Below are 25086 nucleotides of genomic sequence, written 5' to 3'. Positions count from 1 at the left end.
AGCTTCTGCTCTTTTAAGCTACTACAGTACTCCAGATTGTTCCTTCCTTGCATCAGACAAGCTATTGAGCTATTTTCTCAATAGGAGTATAACCAAGGAACTGTTGTATCTGGTCCTAAAGCATTAGAGTAGACATTGGAAGATTTGTGCTAAATATTTTCATTAAGGAAAGCCTGAATGCTTTTGCTAGGAAAAAGTGTTGTTTTTAAGATTGGAAACAGTCAGGAGTCATATGATTTTGGCAGTATATAAATGAAAAATACACGAGAACATATGATTTGCTTTCATCATCTTCTAAGACTTCAATTTTCAGCATACACCACCAAAACTGAGTGTGAAAATGTGCCCTTAGGGCATAGGAAAATGCTGCATATGAGCAAGATTGTTTTGTCTTCTGGAAGTCTCTAAATGATTGTATCTGTATAGGTACAGTCTCTTGAACATGGCCACACAAACTATTCCTTTGGTAGCTTGGGGTATAGAAAAGCAATACAAGTTATCTTTGCAAATTTACCAATCATCTGTTATTGCTTTTAGTTTCTCATATGACTAAGTGCTGTCTTCATCTTTAGCCACAACTTTAAGGTAAGTTAAGATGCTGCAAGTATTCTCAGAAAACTAGAAGAGCTTAGGGCAAATCTTAATCTGAGACTTAAATATTTTATGTAATGCAACATTTGGTTGCAGAGTGAGGGTCGCTGGTGACTTGCCTGGGTTTAATATATTCTTTCCCTTCCCTTCAACTCTTTTCCAGCTGCTGCAAGTCCATTACACATGTTAGCAACCCACGCGTCTGCATCAGCCTCTCTTCCAACGAAGCGTCAGAACGGAGATCAGTCTGAACAGCAAGAATTGAAACGGATCAAAACAGAGGATGGGGAGAACATAGTCATAGCTGTGAATGTTGAAACCCCACCTGTGGCAGTGAGTGAACAAAGCAACAAGAACTAAGAATATGGAGGAATGTGTCCTTTAAAAACAATGGTCCTTGGTGCCAAAAGGAGACATTGAAACATCTGAATTCTTGAACATGTTCTCTCGTGGCGGGGAAAGGGGCCCTGTGACTTCAACTTTCAGCACTGAGAAACACAGGTGGCCTTAGAACTCCTTAATTTAAAAAAAACAAACAGATGTCTAAAAGATCCTAGTCCGGAGGCTGTGACCCCTCCCCCTTCCATTTCTCCTTGCTGTTCTGAAGCGACTCTTTATACTACACATTGAGAGGAAAACGTTGGGGAAGATAGCAACTTTAAAAACCTATTTTAAAGATTGAATATTGGAGTATATCACAGCATGATAAGTGCTTCACGTGATTGGATTTTAAATGATTGTATATTCCTCAAAGGGAACAGAGGCAAGGAGCCATTTCCAACATCTTGGCAGCTAGCCTTTCATAACGACCTACCCAATGCAGTTGTTGGTAGATATGCAGTATTTTGTTGTTCACATGTGGAATTAGAAATTTTCGACGTGTACTTTCATTTTTTTTTCAAAATAATGGGGTCTTTGACATTTCAGATCACTCCATTTCTACTCCAGAAACTTTGGAATCACATAATACTTTTCATGTGAAATTTTGTTTGGTAAAACTGAATGTAGGGTTTTTTAACCAATGGAATGATTTAATTTTGTCCTGTTAAAGTTCAGATAAAGCTAATTTGTTACATCTGCAAATTTTCATATTTTAGCAGTTGCCTGATAAACTTAATCAAATTTTATTACCTTGTGTAGTGATCAAATGCTTCTTTGGGCTTGCATGTTACTGATTAGAAATACAGTGTAAATGAGCCGTTAACTGACGTAAAGAACTGCTATGAATTTGACCAGAGCTGCACTTATCTGTTTCTCTTTCTTGCTACCTTTTGCTGTTTGTTACTTTGTGTTGACTTTGTCCCTGGCAAATTTTTCCAGTCTAAAGTAAAACGAGAGTCTTGCATAATATTGTGTATGTTTAAGATGACAGACTGTTCTTCATTTAGAAAAACAAAAAATCTTTATCACATGTCCTTTTAAAAAGATAAAAATATCTTGTCAGAGGTATATTGAATATTTTTAAGCTAAGCATCCACCAATAGAAATATAATCTGATGAGTTTATCCTTAACTTTTGATGTCCTACAGAGGCCTTCTGAGGTCCTCATTAAAGGGTAGCTATTGTGGTTTTCTAACAGTGGCTACTATAGTATAATAAATAGGTTTTTTTTTAATGTGTTTGGCAGTTGGAACAGTTTAAAGGTTACTTCTCAGAGTTGTGAAAATAGAATTCATGTTTTGTTACTGAACTAAACTAAAAGCTGAGACTGTTCTTTTGTCCAATTCACATAGTGTCTTGTCCCTTTCACATATTTAAAGTGAGTTAAAGGTGAAGACTGGGCTTTAACCTTTGATTTGTCTTTTTTCTTTTTCCTTTTTGGGCTATATTATTATTTATATGTTTTATCATTTCAAGAAGAATCTGTATTTCGATGATGGACTGAAATGGCTTGGAATGGCTTACATTTAGTCAGTTTTTGGAAATGTTTTATCAGAAGACCAAATATGAGAAACCTGTACCAAGTATCATGTTATCCCACACGGTAGAGCTGCTGTTACACTGTCAATGAAGATAATACATATTAAAAAGATTATGAAAAATTGATGTACACTAGCTGGATTTATAACAGCCACTATAAGCTGGGTGAAGCAAAACATTTTCTGTATCTGCAGCATTCTACTTTTTGTGCTGTGGTCATCTAATTCAGAAGTAATGATATTGCATTATTAATAAAACATTTGGTTATAAAACTACTATTTCATGAGTATTAGGCAAAAAGCTGCAAGTTTTTGAATAAAAAAATCTGCTAAAATGTTTAAGACAATCAAATGGTTCAGACCTGGAAATTCTCTCATACCACTGTAGTCTTTGTAGTTTATGAACTAGGTAGACAAGTCAAAACAGAATTTGTAAACTTTGTTCAACTTATTGCTCTTACCTGTTGCTAACCTTCCTCTGCTTCCATGGCCATTTTAAACCTGAGCAAGATATTCCAGAAATTGTTGCTTTTTCCTATGTTATTTCTTAGAAATATTGCTGCTTGTCAAGAAGAAGAATTATAGGGCAGATTTACCATCTCCTCTGGTGGAAAGGTCTTCTGCTATGGCTACAGACTCTTTCTCTCTCTTCTCTCCCCACCCCTTTCCAAGCCCTCCAAATCTGTTCCAGAAGTTTAGGAGAACCCATGTTTCAGATTTTGAGGGCACATTGGGGAATATGTGATAACTTTATTCAGAGCAGGAGTCAAGCAGTGGACATGAATACAATGCTATGATCTTCAAATTACTTTTGTGATGGATGTTTGAGGTACTTGTCTTAGCTTTATTTTTTAAAATTTCCATCTGCTTAGCAGACGGGGGGGAAAAACAACAACAGCCATACTTAAAGTTGGGAACTTTTTCTGCAAATATTGCTGTTTTCTTACCAAGATTTTAGCACTCAGGTTTCTATAACCTAAGAGTTTGTATGAAAATAAACACTGGATTGTGATAAATCTTAAACTAGTTTAATGTTACAACTGTTTCATTCATGTTGCATTGTAGGATAAGTACACATACAAAACAAGAACTAAGATGTGCAATTATAAAATGCAGGGCTAGTAATATTGTTTATCTTCCACTGACAATGATGGGAATTATTGCTGTTTTTTTTTCCAGGAAACACAAAGATTTAAAATTAGGTAGTGATACAGTAAAAAGTATATGTAATTCTTAAAAGCTTGTACAATAATGAAAAAGTAGAAAACCTGAAAATAAGAATCAAGAACCAGTTGTGAGTTGAGGATCCAGTTTGGAGCTGCCGCCACCAGATATTTATGTAAGACAACAGAGTTTGGGGTTTTTGTGGGGGGTAATCATTCGAGAACAGGAAAAGGAGTAATTGGGTCAAGCAGTTTAAGAACCACTGTATTATCGATTGATTGCACCATGAATTACTGAACTTGTTGCTTTCTGTTGATTTCTAGATGACCTAAACTTGAGGACATTGCTAATTAAGTTCATTTTAAACGATAGAGATACCAATTTTAGTTGTCTCTAAATACTAGGACAATTAGATCTAAAGCTCCAATTTCATAGATGAAGTAATCTGATCTTTTATTGGTAGTGTGTCAGCAGTAGCTTATTCATCTGAAGAAACAGCAGGTGTAGCATCAGCTATTAGATTTCTCGGTGATGATTTCAAAAAAAGCTAAGTAGTGTCAGACCTTGTACTTAGATATCATTAAAAAATCCCAGAATTATAGATTCCACCGAGACATCGAAAAACTTGGAAGGTGATGGCAGACCACTTACTCTTGCCAAGAAAACATTAACCTGGCTATGCAGTCACCAAGAGCTGAATTCAACTTCAGGGAGACTTTACTTTTTAACAGCTATATTTCATGACATGTACCCCCCCCCCCAAATGCAATACAATTGCATTGCTTAGCCCATTTAGCATATACCTATAGCATGTGTGCTTTGGAATAATTCATATTGCTGAATCCTCCTATAACAGCCAGTTTGGCACCAGGCTAGAAACTGGGAGAACATGAGTTCTGGTCCCACCTTAGGCATGAAGCCAGCTGGGTGACTTTGGGCCAGTCACTCTCTTTCAGCCCTAGGAAGAAGGCAGCAGTGGCAAACCACTTCTGAAAATGTTGCCAAGAAAACAGCAGAGAGTTGTCTAGGCAGTCGCCAGAAGTCAAGACTGATTCAAAGGCACAAAGAAAAAAAAAATCTTACTAGAATTGCTGAATTAATCTTCTCTATATAGTTACTGTAACCATTTTTTTCTTTACAGTGACACAGCAGCTAAGGAACTAGTAGTTGGGTTTGTACAGTATTTTAAACTAAAACCAAATAAAATTCCATTATGGATCATTACAAAGCATGAAATCTAGCCTAACAGTGCATTAATGTCCATAGCAATAGACATGCACATGCTGACAATTTATATGATGTCACAATTATGTTCTTGCATTCTGATGTTTGATAAATGCATAAGTCTTGGTGTTTGCCTGATGATAGCATGCAAGTTTTGTCATTTGTGTCCCTTTGCTCCCTTATGGGTCCTGATACAATATGAATTAGTGCCCATAAATATATATGCCATTTACTGTAAGTTATTGTTACATTGCAAAACCAACTAGACAAGACCCAGTAGGAGCGGCATCTCACTCTTAGGGGAAAATTTTATTGGAGGAAGCAGTGAGTGAAAGATTTAAGCCTTTATCTGTTACATTCATTAAACACACAGATTTGATCACAAATCTCTCAGTGGTTCAGGCAGGTGGAATTGTCTGAATAAATCACAATTGGATGGGTTCACATATGCTAAAACACAAAACAAACCATACTATGGTTTAATGTAATGATACGAACCCAGTGACTAGCATATTCAGATATTAAGTCATTCTACCTGGTGAACATGAGTACCACTATCTTGTCTCCTCTCCCCAAATCACTATTTCCATTTAAGCACAAAACAGAATATATAATCAGCATTGATCACAAATGGCAATTATTCTAAGTTCAGCCAATATAATTTTAGGACAGCCTAGGAGCATAGTTAAAGAGGTGGAAAGAATGGAGACATGTTAGTGCATGGATTATTATGAACCAGGCAGAATGGCTTGACATATGTCTGAACATTGTTGGGCTTAAAGTGGCCTGAAGTTGGTCTGGCTCTTAGGGACCTCAGGCCACATGAGCACAAGCATTCATGAACAGCTTCTATACTTTATATATTAGTTTTATTTAAATTGGATGTGTAAATTTTAGTAAAAATGTAGAAAAAAGTGGCAAAGGTAGTTTGAGAATTTAAACCACATATTGTTAGTGTGACATCTAAACCTGGGCAATAGGTTACACTATAGTTACACTGGATTATTTTAATATTTGATACAGATATGAATATATATTCATAGTTTAAATCTAGTTAATTGAATGGCTCTGTCATCTAAACAGCAGTGCTTGTATTTAAAGTTTAAAAGCCCTCCCCCATCAATATGGATTCTGGGATGCAAACAACATAATTCTGATTACAATACAATAAAAAGCAATAACCACGTTAACTGTCTTACGACTTCTAAATAGCAAAACAGGAGTGGATGCAAGAGGAAACCCTGCAGTTTTTCTTAGTTCTAGTCTCAGTCCGTAGATGGCAGGGGGTAAATTGGGGATACCAAGGTTGGGGGAGGCTCAATTCTCCTTTAGGCCACCCCACTCTTTCAAAAAGTCACAAAACGAGTGGTAGCTGGCTGAGTTTGCCATATCATTTGGTGAGATAGTTGCAGCTAAACCTGGCTTAGCATGTCACGAATACACTACCTCTAAAATAAATAGCATGTATTTACAAACCAGTACTGATTGCAGTGTTGAATGTGGAAAATAACACCTTGAAGTTGAACTTCAGACAGCTTTCAATCCAGCACATTAACACTTGTTTACCTCTAGAGCATATTCCTTCCCTCTGAGATCTGAAATCATCAGATATTACTTCGATTAAATACAGCATTACTACTAAGCCTAACATCAAAGTATGAGCAGACTATTACTTTCAAGATGAATCTGCTAATTCATTAAATAAAATCCCCATGTAGAAAAAGTGAGGTTTGTATTTCTTGCATTCTGTCAGACCTAGAGCAAGGAGAGACTGCAGGTTTTTAATGAAGGGTGAGAGAGAGAAGAGGTTCTTCCTACACATTTTGGGAGGTCTGAATCTTGGGTACTGAGTGGAGCTGGAAGCAAACTTCAAAAGATGGCTGACAGGATTGGAATCTCTCAGGCAACATAACACATTTTACAAAAGTTAAGAGTAAGAAAAGTAAAACAAGCTTCTAATTTGCTACCATTAACCGAATACAGTAAATTAGTCACTTTTAATTAAAGAATATTACAAAAGATGTGCAAAATAATTTCATGATTAAGTACACATTTAAAAGCAACATGCAAACCCACATTTGAGTATAGGTTTTAATTAAGTGAAAAGTTTGGATACTTTACAGCTGAATGTACTGAGCCTTCAATAAATTTTGAAGCGTGTGTGTAAATGAAGGAATTTAATAATTGAAGCTGTGCTGTAAGGTGATGGTAATTTAAAATTAAGTGTTCACATACCTGTATTTCAAGTGTTTTGAAAATTTAGGTATGTCCCTTCTTTATCCCTTATAAGAGGCAGCAATTTAGTGTGTTCTGAATACATAAATCTTGGAGGCTATAGAAGCAGAGTCTAGCATCTGCTGCTTATCACAGAGAGCTGTTATTAATCCTTTTCTTCCCCAACTTAAGTACCAGAACACAAGGGACTAGATTTTAGTAGTGTGGAATGATTACATACTAGATAGAGACAACACAGCCTTATAAGCCCTTTCCATTGGCACTCACTTCTTACCTGATAGAATCACTTGAGTTAACAGCACTTGATGTTGGTTGCTATAGAATATTTGGCACCTCTGATACATGACATGAATAATACCTATTCACAGCAATATGGAAACAGACTTGATTGTTCTATTTTTCAGTAATTGCAACTCAGAGCAACTTTGCTACAGTTTCTTTCTGGGAATTAGGAGGAAACAATATATGTAAAGGCAAAAGCTGCTGCTATAAATGACTGGTACGCCATTTTCAACACTCCAAAATATCTATTAGGTTGCCTGCTGTAATCTGAACAGTCTTCAACTGATCAAAACTCTAGTAACTTTTCAACTTTATGACGCGGCAGGTACTAAGTTTCATGATATTTAACAGGGAGAACCCTCATATTGAAACTTGAGGAGGAAAAGAACAGCAGCTGCCAAAAGTAACACTTAAAACCAACTGTGGAGAGCTAACATTAGTCCTTTGCCTTGTTCCAATTGTTGACCAGATCAATCCCATCTTGAACAGCGCCATCAACTTAGCAAGTCAGAGGTTGTCTCTTCAATAGAATTGGGAAGGGGATTCTGATAACCTCCCCCCAACCATACTTCCATCAGTCCAGTCAAAGTTTGTCATCAGTCATTTCTAGGAACTGAGCGTAGACATCCCTGGAACATTCCCCTTTTTGATTGAATAAAAATTTGTAGTAGCTGCCATCTGCACAGATTGCTAGGAAAAGAGAGAGAGAGAGGCTTTTCAAGTGGGCAATTGTCATGTCACTATGAAAACAATTACAGAAAACACACGTTTGTAGTGTAAGGTGTTAAGAAGAGGGACACATCAACATCAAGCATAAGCAAGCATCAAGTTAAATTATTATTACTTATACTGACCTCCATTTTATTGCATGGCTTATTCCACCCCAGCTGCTTGATAGTTCATGTGGCTATTTTTGTACTGAAATCTCAGACTTTACTCTGCAATATATTAGGACTCTTACCTAAGACAGAATTTGGCTCTGTTCCAAAGGCACAGATGCACGGAGAACCTGAAGGAACTTGAAACTTGGAAAAACTCCATTTAGAACTGAAATATTTGGGCAGGAAGCTGGCTGATGCTAAGCTAAGAAACAAAAAAAAAAGTTCCTTGAGTACCTACTGAAGACAAGCACAGAAATAAAGTAGTTTCTAGCAGCCGCTGACAGTTACAGTCATTTCCGTTATTTATTGGTTGTAGAAGATTATTTAATTAACATCCTGACTTTTAACTATAAATAGTGCTGAAGTTGGCTGACAAACAAAAGGAAACCACCTAAGTATACAGTTAACAATGTATCACCAAGGGTAGGAAACAGAGCTCACTTTTAGCTGACAAATCAGCTTAGTATCAAAACCTTGCCCAAATATAGTATCCAGGATCATGCTGTGATTCATATTCAAAGGGGAAAAGGTAATTGTCTTTTCCTGGGCTCACATGGTACAAAAAGTTTCAAGAGGTGCTCATAGGTGCCCATGTATGCCCACACATGCTCTGAATCACCTCCTTTCATAGCTGGATTGCTGCAGAGCCCTAGTAGTCAACACCATAACATGCAATAATAAACAAAAATTAAGATATTTCTCTGATTACCAGAATGTGAGAGGGATGGAGAGGTAAATTATGGGAGAACTTGTATGTCTATGGCTTAAGATGGCACAACTAGAACTTTCACCTGAATCAGGAAACATTAGTAGCTAATAATCAATGAAACTGCTGTAAATAGGAGGCACAGGCTTCCTATGACCATCCCCTATCAGCAATCTGGAGCAGCTGAAGCTTCTGTTCAAGCCAGGTGTAGGATAAGCAAGTTCCAGCAATTCTAACAGAATGTAATTGCTGGCATCCTCAGAAACAATCAGAGGAGTCACATTAGCCTTAAGTATGCAAATACAGTATACCCAAACTATGAACTTAAGTCTTCAAGGGAATGTAATTTAATCAACTGACAAAGAAAGAAAAGATGAAGCTGTGGACAGCAAGAAGGATTCATGATGACTTAGAGCAGACATCCAATATGTCAAGCAAGAAAGAACAAGGGAGGATCTCCAGAATGTCCACAAATACAGGAAAATATTGAGAAAAAAGAGCATGTTTTTAAGATTAGAGAAGTCACAAAATTTACAGCTAAGAATACTCGAGTGATTGCAGAAATGCTCTAATAAAGGCAAATGAGATGAAACAAAGATGAAATATACTTAAACCTTTTATAAATGAAATTACAGTGGGGCAAAAAAGTATTTAGTCAGCCACCAATTGTGCAAGTTCTCCCATTTAAAAAGATGAGAGAGGCCTGTAATTTTCATCATAGGTATGAGAGACAAAATGAGAAAAAAAAATCCAGAAAATCACATTGTCTGATTTTTAAAGAATTTATTTGCAAATCATGGTGGAAAAGAAGTATTTGGTCACCTACAAACAAGCAAGATGTCTGGCTCTCACAGACCTGTAACTACTTCTTTAAGAGGCTCCTCTGTCTTCCACTCGTTACCTGTAGTAATGGCACCTGTTTGACCTTGTTATCAGTATAAAAGACACCTGTCCACAACCTCAAACAGTCACACTCCAAACTCCACTATGGCCAAGACCAAAGAGCTGTCGAAGGACACCAGAAACAAAATTGTAGACCTGCACCAGGCTGGGAAGACTGAATCTGCAATAGGCAAGCAGCTTGGTGTGAAGAAATCAACTGTGGGAGCAATAATTAGAAAATGGAAGACATACAAGACCACTGATAATCTCCCTCGATCTGGGGCTCCATGCAAGATCTCACCCCGTGGGGTCAAAATGATCACAAGAATGGTGAGCAAAAATCCCAGAATCACACGGGGGGACCTAGTGAATGACCTGCAGAGAGCTGGGACCAAAGTAACAAAGGCTACCATCAGTAACACACTATGCCGCCAGGGACTCAAATCCTGCAGTGCCAGACGTGTCCCCCTGCTTAAGCCAGTACATGTCTGGGCCCGTCTGAAGTTTGCTAGAGAGCATTTGGATGATCCAGAAGAGGATTGGGAAAATGTCATATGGTCAGATGAAACCAAAGTAGAACGTTTTGGTCTAAACCCAACTCGTTGTGTTTGGAGGAGAGAGAATGCTGAGTTGCATCCTCTCAGAACACCATACCTACTGTGAAGCATGGGGGTGGAAACATCATGCTTTGGGGCTGTTTTTCTGCAAAGGGACCAGGATGACTGATCCGTGTAAAGGAAAGAATGAATGGGGCCATGTATCGTGAGATCTTGAGTGAACACCTCCTTCCATCAGCAAGGGCATTGAAGATGAAACGTGGCTGGGTCTTTCAGCATGACAATGATCCCAAACACACTGCCCAGGCAATGAAGGAGTGGCCTCGTAAGAAGCATTTCAAGGTCCTGGAGTGGCCTAGCCAGTCTCCAGATCTCAACCCCATGGAAAACCTTTGGAGGGAGTTGAAAGTCCGTGTTGCCCAGCAACAGCCCCAAAACATCACTGCTCTGGAGGAGATCTGCATGGAGGAATGGGCCAAAATACCAGCAACAGTGTGTGAAAACCTTGTGAAGACTTACAGAAAACGTTTGACCTCTGTCATTGCCAACAAAGGATATATAACAAAGTATTGAGATGAACTTTTGATATTGACCAAATACTTATTTTCCACCATGATTTGCAAATAAATTCTTTAACAATCAGACAGTGTGATTTTCTGGATTTTTTTCCCCATTTTGTCATTCATAGTTGAGGTATACCTATGATGAAAATTACAGGCCTCTCTCATCTTTTTAAGTGGGAGAACTTGCACAATTGGTGGCTGACTAAATACTTTTTTGCCCCACTGTATAGAATTACAAATACATTTTCAGAGAAAAAACATATTCAGGAACTGCTTCCATTAGAAAGTGAGATGCAGCAGGCAACAGAACAGCTTCAAACTGAAGAGCTCTTCTGTTCTCCTACACCTTCCCTTCTGGGAATGTTTTTAGTTTCTTTTTGTAAACTGATAAGAGACAACTTTCCACATGCATAAAGATTTCCCTTCACTGCCATGGCAAATAATCACCATTAAACCATCTCACTCATTTTTGATTAGACATAAATCCTGCTAGACCCGGCTCTAACTGCTTACCTTGATTGTTTATTCCTTTTGGGATCCTCTGCAGCAAAAATGTGCACTGTGGCATGATCGCTTGATACACAGATAAGAGAAGCATCTTGGTTGAAGTTTATACTAATGGAGAGGTCAGAAACAACATATCTCTTTATCCTACGTTTGTCATGGAACAAGTTACTTTTTAAAGACATCCTACTTCTATACATTACTTAACTAATGGTCTGTTGGAATTGGGCAGCTATAACAAATTTGAATAAATAAATATATTTTAAAAGTTAAGAAAGTGTAAGTGGCAAAGACGTGATATTTAAATACTTTACATTCAATGTCACAAGAACAGACCTCTCTATGTGCAGTTAAAAATTCCCCTTCACTCCTACATTCTCAAATCTTATAATTAATCAGCAAAACAAAAATTACCAGTATATATTGGCAGCCTGAGATCCTCTGCGCAGCTCTTGAATTAAATGCCCAGATGAAGTATCAAATATTCTTATAAGGGTCCCCTTGAAAAGCAATAACACATTTTAAAGTTGGGGAAAGCAGTACTAAATCAGCAGACTCTTCAATCTTTTTAACTCTGCATTGCCTCTTATTGCCACTATGACCTTCAGTGAAATGGATGTTGGAGCAGAAGACTGAATTCACAAGCATTTCAGAGTTCAGGCCCCATTTCTAAGGTATATTATGATTAATGGGTGAATTTTGCTTTTGCCTGTAAGGAAAATTGATATTGTGTTCCTGGTCAGAAAACCTCAGAGCAGACAAGCAAGCAAGACATCTCTCTTTGTCAAACATCTGTGAGGGGCACCCTCAACTTGGTCTCAACATTCCGAGTTCACCCACTACCACAAAATTTGGTGACTACCATCATATGATCACCACCTGATCTAGTCAAACTGATGAAAACAGACTGATGCTTAACTTCATTTACCTATTACTCATAATAGGTAATTACTCATAATTATGAGTTTCCTCTAAAGACTTTAGTACCGTATAGATGGCGTCACCTCCATTTTATCCTCATAACAACTCTGGAAGGTGGTCTGGGCTGACAGATAGTGACCCAAAGTCATTTAATGAACTCCATACTCAATTGGGAAATAAAATCTTAGTTCCCCTAGTTACAGTCCAATTCAATATCCTTGAAACTCCTTTCCACCTGTATACAGGTAGTCCTTGGCTAATGACCATTCATTCTGCGACTGACTGAAGTTACAACGAGGCTGAACGAGTGGCGTTTATGATTGATCCTCGAAGTTCCGACCATTCCAGCACACCCGCAGTCAGGTGATTGCAATCTGGGTGCTTGGCAACTGGCTCGCACTTATGACAGTTGAAGCGTCCCGTATCATATGATCACGATTTGCGATCTTCCCTCCTGGCTTCCCATAAGCAAAGTCAATGGAGAAGCTGGCAGGGAAGGTTGCAAGTTGCTTGGGTAAGTCTCTCCCACCTGCACACCCTCCCCCAGCCCCTCTGCGTTTGCACTGTGTCTTGCCAGACACCCGCACACCCTCACGCACCCTCCCCGAGCCCCACTGTGCTCTCGCTGCACCTCCCGAGCCATTTGTACACCCTCTCCCACACGGCAGCGGCCACCCCAAGCCCTACCATGGTTGCAACATGTCTCCCCCACCTGCGCACCCTCCCCCACCCGGCAGCAGCCATCCCAAACCCCACCATGCTCATATCATACTTCCCCCACCACTTGCGCACACTTATGCACCATCTCCCACCTGGCAGCAGCCACCCCAAGCTCTGCAGTGCTCGTACCTGACAGCCTGCTTGTGAACTGCCTGGAACTTGCAACTTCTTGCTGGCTTCCCCGCTGACTTTGATTGTTGGAAGCCAGCAGGAAGTTGTAAGGAGGTCCTCACTTAACAATCCATGATCTTTGCTTAATGACGGCAATGGGGACTGCAGGGATTACTGTTGCTAAGGGATGTGATCATGTGATGTTGCACTTTACGTCTGCATTGCTTAGCAACGGAAATCCTGGTCCCAATTGCTGTTGTAACTCAAGGACTACCTGTACAGGTTTAGCACCAAGGAAATTATTTGAGAAACAATGAGAGAGTTTATATTACTAGACCAATCTATTCCATTTAACCTGCATGTGTGTGTATAAGCACATATACCTGTGTCTAGGTACATCTAAACATAGACACACTCCATGGAGTAGGAAAGAAATAAAGAGGCAGTATGATAAGGCTTAAATGAGCAGAAACTATCTAACAGCATTCTTTGACAACTGCTTACAAGAAAAACACATGTATTGCTAAATGAATGACATAGATGAAACTGGCTTTAAAACTCAAGATATTTATGAACTAAAGTTCTAATTTGATATAGCTCTACCCCCTGCATATGATAAATAGCACATTTTGTAGAACATGGAAGAACAGACTATTTGAAGGTTTGCTAACTTCAGCCAATGCAGAACTGTAGCTTGGTAATGATGGAATCACTTGGATGACTAACATATACAAAGAATACGACCACACCACTCCAGATCAATTACAATTTAATTTTGACCTAAAAATGGCTACTAACTGGGAGTTGGGCACTCTTGTCAATTTACCATAACCTGGAGATCTTCCCTAGAGTTTGATTTCCTGTTTGTCCAACACTAAAAATATAAAACTATGTAGCAAACTCTTATCAAGACACTATTCAAACTTAGTATGAAAGCATTCAAGATTGTTGGATGGCTTTCTAATTAACCATATAGCAAAACATTTTGCTTACTTTTTCTGATGCTGTGGCAATTCTTGTTCCCTGCAAATTTAGGGCTATACAACTCAAGACTCCTTCATGAGCAGGTATATCTACTGGAGGCTTTTCAGTATTTGCCAAGTCTACTATTTGCACATGTCCAGTATGTGTTCCAGGGAATGCAAGTAGGGAATTATTACTATTTGGACACAGGACACAAAGACCTAAAATAAAGAATTGCAAGTATTGAAGAACAGCTATTTTTTTTACTACAACATCTCTCAGGCCATCCCACCCAAAGAAGTTTTAATGTCTTCAGACTAATGAGCCATTTCACAAAGTAAGCTACACTTTAGGTTTAAGATTAGCAAAAAATACATCTGTATGTATAATATAGACTAACATTATCATGTAGCCAGAAACTTTAATAACTGTGTAATAAACTCGCGGATTAAATTTCTATTTAATGCCGTATGATAATGGAACTTTCCCAAAAGATGCTTTTTAAATCCCAAGATAAAGACAAATGGCTGCCTAAGCTATGCCACTCCATATAATGGGGATAACATTTGCTCTGCATTTAGAAAATGCCAAGCTGTCTTGGAAACAGTGAAGATATGCCAAATAGGCAGCATCAATTGATCTTCACAAGCATAATGTCAACAGAACACAAACAATATGTCTTCTCTGTAATGGAGACCACATACCTTTAGGGTTATAGCAGGTTTCAAAGACATGTAACTGGTGAGGATTGTGTGTGAATGTGAAAACTTTAATCATTGAGTCCAAAACTACAACAATTCTGAAAGAGAAAAAGCAATGACACAGATGCAGTATTCAGATTACCGGTAAGTATTATGCCCAACCTTAGAGAAATTTCCCTCCTTTTGTTTTAGGCTATATAGCAGAGCTTTCAAAACTATTTCAATCTTCATTCATTCATTCATTCATTCATTCATTCATTCATTCATTGCCTAGGGTTTGGGTATTTGTTTTTATCATATTTACCTTTTAATATTTATTTTTATATTTTAATTGATTATGTATGTGTTGTTTTTATTGGATTGTTGTAATCTACCCAAAGTCACTTTTCTGTGAGATGGGGAGCTATGCAAATTTGATAAATAAATAAATAAATAAATAAATAATCAATCAATCTATATCAGAAGTGGCCATAAAGCAGGAGCTCATGCATCTTTCTGCCAAAGAAGTTCTGTAAGGCTGAGACTGATTTGTTCCACCATATTCAAAACAGTTCAGTATGTTAATAAATAATGAACCCCTAGCCTTTTCCTTTCTTAAAAATATCCAAGTAATGGAACAAATTGAAACAAACATAAATAAAATGATCCTTTTGTTCCATTAACTGTGAGCACTTACCTGTCTCTTCGTAGCTTAACAGCTTTGACTTCTGTGGAAAATTCTATTTCAATAACTGTCTTCTTTTTCAAATCATCCCAGATCATCACTGCAGCAGTAGAAGTATTGTATTAGTTTTAAAAGAAGTACCTTCAACATTGACAGACCAGCTCCATTAGGAAGTTATATTCCCAATTACCTCAATATATAGATAGCACAGAAGATTCATATCCCAAATTTGGACAGATGTTTTTTAATTCAGGATATTGCTCAAAATGTTGTTGGACTCCAACATTCATGAGATCCAACCAGAATGGAAACAAACTACAACTTCTATTACTCCTAACAACTCCTGCAAAACCCAAAGTTCCCCAGCCTTGATACCACAAATTTCTTTGAGCTATTCCTACCTTGAGTCTTAAGGGGTCCTATTCTGAAGCCTATCTCCATCTTTCCTCTTGCCTCCAGTCCATCTATCTCCCTAAACAGATGGCGCCATTTTATTGTATTATACTCCTATTAAGAGGAGATGCAATACTGTGGAAAAAGATAAATAGGAAGCATAACAGACCAGAGTCTGCTAACAAATAACTGCTTTCAAGATGATTTCTCATTCTCTCCTTCTAAAAATGTAAGAATTACACTCACATTTGTTCAAATTATAACTATTCAGGAAAGGAATACAAATTCAGTTAAAGCATTGTGGCTGAACCCAACCATAAAAATACGATTTGATATTCAATACTATACCTTTATTAGGTGGATACTTTGGCTTTTTCCCTCCACCAACCAAAGCTAAATAATTGCAGCGAAACAACATTTCAACATGGCCGACACCTCCTTCTAGAAATTCTGGGGGGCAGGGCAAGAAGAATATGCATAAAATCAAACATTCAATGCAAAATTTACCAATGTCAGAATATATGTGTAGTTCAAAGGAAATTTCTCTTCAGCCTTAACATTACAAGTACACTTATGTGTGATACTTTTTATGCTTTTGCCTGCCTCATTCTGAGAATTATTTTTTTTCTCTCTCTTTGTCTAGTGTACTCAGAAGTTTTCTTCTGTTATACATTATGGACGACTATTACAGGTCAGGAAACAATACTGCCATGAGATAGTTAATGAGAATTGCCCCCAAACTTTAGAATTCCCTGTGAAATTCAGGCAATCAAATATTTTATTTTAAGGCTATAATCCTATGCAGAGTTACTTGGGAGCAAAATACAATACATTTATTTGTATTTACTTCAGAATTATCAGGTACCAGATCATATTGCCAATGGATTATTTAGAACTGAAAAGCAGTAATGGATACTAAGGAACCATCTCACCTTGTTTCTCCTTCTCTTTGAGTGGATCTGCATTAAACACTCTAAATCCATTTTCCATTCCACATGCAAAGCATCCTAAAAAAAAAAAAAAGGTTGCCAATGTAGGCATAAATGCTCTGTGTTAATAATGGAGAAATCATAAGTCATACTGAAGCATATACTTTGCATGGAGAAAATACTGGTTTAATACCTGCAATTTCTGTAATAAAGCATCTGGTAAGCAAGGGTTAAGAAAGACCTCCAGCCATAACCCTGGTGTGCAGCTGCTAACTAGACTAGATAATACTAACAGAACAACAGCCCTCTTTTTCAAACATGCATTTAGTACTCTTTTGAAAGAGCACTAGTCCAGTGCTGCACAACCGATCAATTTAAACCAGGAAATAGACCACCATGGTTATGTATTCTCCTCTCTTTGGCTGAGGAGGCATCATTTTGCTTATTTCACAGGTAGCATGGTGATGATTAGGGGTATACACAAAATTAGAAATATGTTTTCGCTCAAACCCAGAAGAAATCATTGCATTCTGGAGGTACAGCCAACCCTTTCAGATTGGTTGTAATTTACCAGAACCAAAACTCAGAGAAGTTTCATTGCTTTGATATGCAGATGATAGAAAATCTGGAGGGATGCCTTTGAATTTACAGGTGTAAGGCAAGGCTGATGTATGTCACCCCCTCTCCCCTCAGCAGCTGTAAAAACACACACACACACACAATCTTCCCAGCACATTTCTTTTCCTCCTTCCATTTAATTCCCACTGCCACAGATTCCCAGCACGGCATAACTCCCTGGCAGGCTCACATATCCTTCAATCTTTCTAGCACCTTCCTTTCTTTCCCTCAGCCATTGCCAACAACTGTGCTTTTGTTCTTTACTGGGATGGTCTCAGCTGCAAGGAACTAGTTCCCAATATAGTACACTGCACCAGTCTGCCTGCCAGCCTATCTTCTTAGTGTCTTCCTTCCCCTGCTTCTTTTAACCATCCATATTCTTGATTTCCCTGCCCCCCAAACCAATCTGCTCAGAACCACCATGTTTTGGTCTATATCAGGACAAAAGAGCCCTACTGATTCCATATACAGACCAAACTATCCCAAACCCTTGTGTTTCAGTTCAGGCATGGACAACCTGAAATCAGCTCTTCTGTGAATGGAACGGTTTGTACATAGAACATTTTGCAGATCCCTAGTGATTACTGTCATTTTCATAGATAAACCAATCAAAATTGTATGATTCCAGAAATCTGTCCTAACGTGTGTGCTCCATGGCTGTTTCCTGGCATTTGTACATGCTGGCTATTGAGTTCTACTTTTACTGTTACAGTGTACTTTTAATTTGTCCTCTATGCAGCCTTCAGTGGTTTGCCAAGTAGGCAGCAATACGAATAAAATAAACAATGAAACAAACTGAACTCCTTGATCACTTTGCTTCCCTTTGATTCCCCCTCAGCACTAGTCAAGAATGGAACTTGCTCTTTATCAATCAATTGCTTCCTCCCACTTCTCCTGTACTTCCCTTCTGGGCTTATCATCTGCCAACCAGGCTTTTTTTGAACAAGATTTAATCCTCTTTCAGAACAGTGCTATATCCATGTTTAGAAAAGCCTGCAGCAACACTGGGAGCACTCTCTCCTGCTTCACCCCAGACACACCCTTAGTGCCTGTCACCTATTAGTTGGGCAACTTGACAAGTGGTGGCAAAACCCACTATTCAAAGTATGTCTAAACTCACCCTACCCCATGTTAGGGGGAGTTATGGTTGCTGTTTTCCATCAGCAGGTGAATCTCAGGGGGAGGGAAAACAAAGTCAGGGGATCCATGAATCCTTTCTTAGCTTGCCCTGCAGTAAGTAAAGATAGTATCATTCACTAGCCTTGTTACTGTGGCAGGCCACAGGAGTAGCACAGTTTAGGCCAGCATACTTTTTTGCTGGCTCAAGGATCAATGGACAGCACTTTAACTTAGCCATGAAGAAGAGACTAGGGCTATATTCAGGAAGAGGGTACCTATTTACAATGGACAACAGCTAAATTAGCAATCTGCTGTAGAAAAAGCAAAAGTGAGGCTAAGCCCAGCAAACATGTGCCAATAAGAAGTTCAATATATATAATTTCTTAAAGAGCAAAGGCCAGGCCTGGCCTATGGCAATATTTCTGCCTCACAAAAGCTTATTTATTTATGTATTTGTTTTATTTATATGTCAAATGTATATCACCGCCCAACTCCCCCACAATTTTTACCATGGAAGGGCACAAAACTACATAGAAATCTGAAGATACCAAGGTTGCAGCCCTGCTGTTATATAGCAGTGGGGTGGGATTCTTCACCATAAATCTGAACAGCTCTGCTAACTCTCCTACTTCGAATTAGCCTTTGAAAGCTTCAGAGATGGGGACCTGGCCTGCTCTATCCAGTAAAACTTCCTCTGCTTTCAGGGCGCACTCACCGAACCACAGACTGGTGAACTGCTTTTCAGCCTCGTGTGTCTTGCGAGTCCAGAAAACTGGACTGAGCAGACCATAGTTAAATTAAGCACAGGTGTCGTCAAACGCAGCCAGCAACTGCCCCAAACAGGAAGAGAGCGGTAAACGCGGCGGAAGGCAAAATATTTGCCTACGCCAGGCAACAATTGAGGCGGCCGGGCGCCTGCAGGCAGCAAAGTATGTGCCGAAGACCCCAGAAGGCGACTCTATTTCTCTGCCGGGGCCGCAGCGCAACACTCGCTTCCCGCCTCTTGCTACCTCCTCCTAGGAAACCGAGCTAGCGACCGACGCTCTTCCCTGGACGGGCTGAAGCGAAGAACCGGGGGAGAAGGAAAGGGAAGTGAGCAGGCGTGTTTCCGCGCCCGCAAACGCCTGAAGTGAACGGGCGGCTGGGCGGGCAGGCGAGCGACCAGCCGCCCCATGAAATCCCTACCGTGGTCCTGGTTGAAGCCGGCGAAGAGCAACCCATTCCCGTGCGGATTTACGGGGAGCAGGTTCATGGCGCCGGACGCTGGGAAAGGCCACGGCCTGGGGAGGGGGTCGCTCACACCATCAGCCGAGGGCTGGCGGCGGCGGCGGCGGCGCCACGATTCCTTCCGGACTAGACCAGGAGCACCCCGAGCGCAGAGCGCATCGAACAGCTTTCCTTGGCCTGCTGGAGGAGCACCAAGCTGTCGAGCGGCGGCGGCTTCTCCGAACTCAGTACCGTACCGCAGTACTGTAGGCTCCGTCCGATTTACCGTCGCTCCCCGATTGCAGAGCGCATCGATCAAGGAAGCCCACTCGGCTGAGCGCCGAGCTAATTGATGCTTGAATTCGCCTGCTCGCGTGTTTCGGAGGTTTACGACGGAGTCAACTTTCGTGGGCGTAAGCCTGCTCAATGTACTGTTTCTACTTTTGAGTAAAGGTACTTACAATTATCCTAGAAAAAGCCAAGATCATAGTAGGCCGAACCGCCACTGCGCTTCCATCGGTTTCGTGTTCGCCTTGCCCTTACAGAATAGGTAAGGCAACGACTTTTGAGAGTAACGGAGTGGGCGGTAAGACCCCGCCAGTTCAGTGCTGCTGCACTGCCACACTGCCGAAGAACGGAGGTGATGGGGGGGGGAATTAATTGTCTTCATGGAAATTCAAATAAACCCAATTGTTGATTTCCAATTCTCATGCATGCGTGTGTAAAAGTGTGTGCACATTTTATTCAGATTTGTGCCATATATACCTTAAGTTCGAATCCTATCAAGATTGAGAAACTAAATAAGTTTTTGAGCTACACGAAACTCTTCATGAGATAAAAGCCCAGTTTTTTGTGGGGGGATGGTTAAAATTTGTTCACGCTTATTTGGATTCGGTATAAGCCGCAAGAATTTGGGGGGAAATCATTTATGAATAAGCATTGAGGGGGGTTAGCCTGATTATTTACTCGACCCCCATCCTCCAAAGCACCTTATGTTTTAGCCCTACGTAGCGACCTAGGAGTGAGTTCCACTGAACGCTCCGGATTTCTTTCCCACGCGCATTCAGAGGACAGTTGGGGGGGGGGGGAGAGCAGAGAGGAACTAGGCAACATAAATGGTGATCAATAGAAGCCATATTGGCTACTCCCATTAGGCTGGAAATTATGCTAGCCTAGTAAGTGTCAATACCTTGCTTGTTTAGCTGAAAAGTTTGGCTGAATTTATAAATACCATACTGTAATTTTTATTCTGGAGTTTCATTTGTGACTGAATTATTAGGAGTTTTCTGTTCCCCCTCTCCACATTTTCTTCATCCAGAGTTATCATAATTAGGAACATGGAGGAACAAGATGAATTGACTTTGCATTATCTTTGGCAGGGCAATCTTTTGGGGACTTTTGGAATTGTGAGCGCATGCTGTGAGTGGCTCTCCTAAATTGGCAGTTGGGGTGCATTTGCTTACTTACAGAATGGTTGCCCTGAGGGACCTGCCTTGTCACAAAACAATCATTTTCTAGCAGGTGGTGTTGCTCCCTGCTTTCTCACCTGTTTTTTCAGGATGTTCTGTATCACCCTGGCCAATCACTATAATTTTTTCTTAGGAGCTGGGCCTTGTTTCATTTTCTAAGAATGTCTAGGGGACCCACACAATCCTCAATTGCATCCTTGTAAATTAAGATGATGCTACAGGCCAGCGCTTTGCTGATTTCAAAGCATTCATTCATTAAAGTGAGGGGGACAGAAGTTTGGTGGGCATCAAGGGAGGTGCCCACGTGAGCACCACATTGTTAACTTTCAGTTTAGTGAATGTGGATTTTTCAGGCTTAATTGGGAAGACTTAAACATTTAGACTGGATTAAACATTTGGAAAGGAAGGCTTTTTTTAAAAAGTAGGAGTGACATCCTTATCACAGCTTTCCTTACCCTAGCCCTTGTCAAGCACCCACCCTGAGGACTGGCTCAGCATTAAAGCACATTTTGTATCCTGAAATTTTCATTTTGGATCCCTAGGATTTCCAGGAGGCAAGTGATGTCAAAGTCTTTTGGACACTGATATTAGACCATACAGTGCCACAAATAGTCCAATTAGATAGGAATTACTTTCTGATATACAATACTTCAATAATAAGTTACCTGCCCCATCCACTCCAATTCTTTGGTGCCACTAGAATCTAACTTAGACAGGTGCATGAACCTGAAGATTAAATTTGAACTTTATTCTGATCATTCAGAAAACGATGCTTCATTTTGGATTGAGCACACCCAGTTTGATTTGGGACTTGCATCTGAATTTTGTTTTGAAACTCCAGATCTCCTACTGGGAAACATTAAAGAACCACACTTATTTTCTATTTAAAATTATTGAATTGTTTATTCTCCCCTTGCCCCTGTAATTAAGTCCATTCACCTTGCTGCTGATTTGTCCTCTTATCTTTCCTTCCACCTTTCCCAGCATTATAGACTTCTCCAGAAAGCTAAGTCTTCTCATAATATATCCAAACTTGATCATTTGAACCTGGTCATTTGTGTCTCAAATTCTGGATTGATTTGATCTATGATCCATTTGTTTTGTTTTCTTTACTCTTCATGAGATTCTCAGTTGTCTTCTCCAGTATCAAAGTTTGAAAGCATCAATACTCATTCTATCCTGCTTCTTCAAAGTCCAACTTCCATAGAGTGTAGAACACAACTGCCTGCACAATTCTGATCTTTGTAGGTATATACTTCCGGGCATCTTAATATCTTTTCCAAGGCCTTTAATTCTACTCTACCAAGTGCTAGTCTATGGCATATTTCTTGACTCTTGATTCCTTTACTGTTGATAGTTGATACTACTAGGCAGCAGTTTTTCCAGGTTCAGACTTAAAAGCAATTCCTGATGATCTGCTTGAAAATGGTGACTATAACTTCTTGGCTTGCTTCTTCCTTTTTAGCTTAATTTAGAACTTGCACATGAGCAGTTCATGATTTATCCACAGTCAGCCCTTGGCCATGTGCTTGCTGTTATAACTGAGTTCTTTTATCTCCTTGTACAAATAATATCAGTTTGAAGTTTGTGTACTCCCATCTGGTGATACCCATGTACTTTATATAGGTGTCATTTTGGTTGTTGGAATACAGTGGTAGCAATGAAGGAATCATTGGATTGACAGAATTTGATAAGTCATTCTCCTGCTTCTTTTTGGTTTCCTAGGCCATATGGTCCAATTACATTTTCCTGAATATTTATAATAATAAAATATTAGCATTCCAGTCTCCAACCACAAGCAGCATGTCTTGTTGCATGCCCATTTGAAATTGAACTTGAGCATAAAACTTATCCACCTCTTTTTCTGCATCAGTAGTTGCAGTATAAACTTGGGTAAGCCATCATTTTAAAGGCATGTTCATGATACTATTCAGTCATCAATTGCATTTTAGCCAAGTACTATTCTTGCTATATCCTTCCTGTCTATGAAAGCAACACCATTCTTTGTTTTTCATGTCTTGAGTTTTTCATGATCTTCTGACAGAAAATGTCCAATTCTAGCCCATGTAAATTAATTGATGCCTAAGATGTCAATGTGTAGTAAATTCATTTCATCTTTCACTATGCTGAATTTTTCCATGCCATACTTCTTTCATTTCATATTCCCACTGTAATTCTGTCTTTGCAGTTTTGGATTTTCTTTTCTTGCATGGCAACATCAGCAATTAGATGTCCCAAAGACTTTAATCCAGCCACATCATAAATATAATTAGTACTCCCAAAAATCTTCAGCTCTTCCTCGGTAGCATACTGAGTGCTATCTGACCTGAGGGGCCATATAATCCAGCCTATGTCAACCACTTTATATTGTCTATCCATGTAGTTTTCTTGGTAAAATATAGTAGTAGTTTACCATTGCCTTCTCCCACACAGTATTAATTGATGCCTTTGTCCTTGGCACTAAAGTGATCATCTGCCTCCAGCATCTTCCTATATCCCTGCTGCCCAATAAAGGTTCCTGCTTGCTTTAGCTGGGTAGCTGGGATGACCTTCACACCTGGAAATACATATTCTTGGCATACAGATAGTCCTCAGGTTACAATGGTAATTGAGACTGGAGCTTCCATTGCTAAGTGATGCGGTCATGTCATGTGACCACATTGCTTAGTGTTGGCAATCCCAGCTGCTGTCATAATCCCAGGACCGCGCAGATTGTTAAATGGGAAGAACCCTATGCAAGGAGCGCAGGGAGGTGCGGCGGTCAGGCCTACAGAGTGTGGGTAAGCCAGTGGGGGCTGTGGGCAGGCTAGCGGGGGCCACGGGGGGTGCTTCTGAGTGCAGGCAGGCCAGTGGGGGCTGCGGGCAGGCACTACAGAGCACGGTGGGCCAGTGGGGGCTGTGGGTGTGTACCACAGAGTGCGGGTGGGCCAGTGGGAATTGCTCCAGAATGCGGGTGGGTGGGGAGGTGCTACAGAATACGAGATCCCTGGAATCTCGTACTCTGTAATGGTGCTCTTCGGGAGGAAAAGCAGCGGGAGTCTTACAACCTTCCCTGCCAGCTTCCCCATTGACTGCACTTGTGGGAAAGCAAAGCCGTGATCACAGCTCATTGCAGGGTTGTAATTGTGAGCCAGGCAAATGAGCGCCTGGATTGCTATCATGTGTCTGTGTGGACGCTGCGCTGGCTGCAACTTCATGGACCTGTCATAAATCTCCATCACTCAGCAATTTTGAACAGTTGCTGAACAAGTGTTTGTAACTCGAGGACTACCTGTAAACTCCCACTGTTCTTCACTCATCCCTCTGTGGATTATTCCCACCACCACCACGAGGCAGCACAGCAGGACTTGGGGGGATTCAAAACAGGTACAATACTACATTTAATATAATAACCAGATAATTTTGTTCTGACAAGAACAAGAATACCAGTTGCTACTGGTCTGTCATGTAGGTCTTCATTGTGTTTGTGAAAAATGGTAGTGGCAGCAAAGGACTGAAATATGGATTTCAGAAGCCTCTCCCCAGTAAAGATATTATAAACTAAGCAACACTAGCAACTGCAGCTAAGGTACAATATTATAAATGATTAGAATTCAAATGAAATCAGATAGAAAAGCAAAGCAAAACTATATAGAAAACACATCCATTTACCATTAAAAAATCCAACAAGAACCCCCTACCTCCAGTAAGATCACTCCATTTCCTTCCATAAATTTCTAAACCACTCAAACCTATTCAAATGTATTTCATTTGTAAGTCAGTCA

At 39.8% G+C, this 25086-nt stretch overlaps 2 protein-coding genes across 4 annotated transcripts in view; one reads left to right on the top strand and one right to left on the bottom strand.

The window, feature by feature from the left end:
• The window catches only part of FOXK2 (forkhead box K2), a 53068-nt gene extending 48629 nt beyond the window's left edge, over window positions 1-4439 (top strand). Inside the window, exon 9 of the mRNA XM_088133507.1 lies at window positions 755-4439. Within this exon, the coding sequence (XP_087989633.1) occupies window positions 755-951 (197 nt within the window). The 3' untranslated portion in view covers window positions 952-4439. The remainder of the gene's footprint in view (window positions 1-754) is intronic.
• WDR45B (WD repeat domain 45B) lies at window positions 3517-20158 on the bottom strand. Of its 3 annotated transcripts, none has more exons than XM_007433883.4 (10): window positions 19833-20158; window positions 16914-16988; window positions 16330-16431; window positions 15601-15688; window positions 14928-15022; window positions 14254-14444; window positions 11923-12008; window positions 11518-11619; window positions 8377-8498; window positions 3517-8105 (listed from the first exon to the last, which is right to left on the bottom strand). In XM_007433883.4, the coding sequence occupies exons 1-10, from the start codon at window positions 19897-19899 to the stop codon at window positions 7999-8001; spliced, it is 1035 nt and encodes a 344-aa protein (XP_007433945.1). In that variant the 5' UTR covers window positions 19900-20158; the 3' UTR covers window positions 3517-7998. The 3 variants fall into 3 exon arrangements, with proteins under 3 accessions (XP_007433945.1, XP_007433946.1, XP_025026072.1); XM_007433884.3 differs by lacking the exon at window positions 19833-20158 and adding an exon at window positions 18649-18757; XM_025170304.2 differs by lacking the exon at window positions 19833-20158 and adding an exon at window positions 18654-18754.
• Between the last annotated feature and the right edge of the window lie 4928 nt (window positions 20159-25086).

This window comes from Python bivittatus, unplaced genomic scaffold (assembly GCF_059951505.1).
Source record: "Python bivittatus isolate LINGU-HERP-01145 unplaced genomic scaffold, Pbiv_v1 ctg000080_np1212, whole genome shotgun sequence".
NCBI lineage: Eukaryota > Metazoa > Chordata > Lepidosauria > Squamata > Pythonidae > Python > Python bivittatus.
The sequence above is the reverse complement of the archived record's forward strand: the minus strand, read 5'-3'. Positions and strand labels throughout refer to the sequence as shown.

What these genes read in the sequence shown, in the direction of transcription:
- WDR45B (XM_007433883.4), bottom strand. Translation starts at nt 19,899, where the DNA reads ATGAACCTGCTCCCCGTAAATCCGCACGGGAATGGGTTGCTCTTCGCC. An exon ending in CAGGCTGCCAATATATACTG is followed by an intron (nt 11,620 to 11,922) that starts GTAATTTTTGTT and finishes CCTCTCCATTAG; the next exon opens with TATAAACTTCAACCAAGATG. An exon ending in AGAGCCAAATTCTGTCTTAG is followed by an intron (nt 8,106 to 8,376) that starts GTAAGAGTCCTA and finishes CTCTTTTCCTAG; the next exon opens with CAATCTGTGCAGATGGCAGC.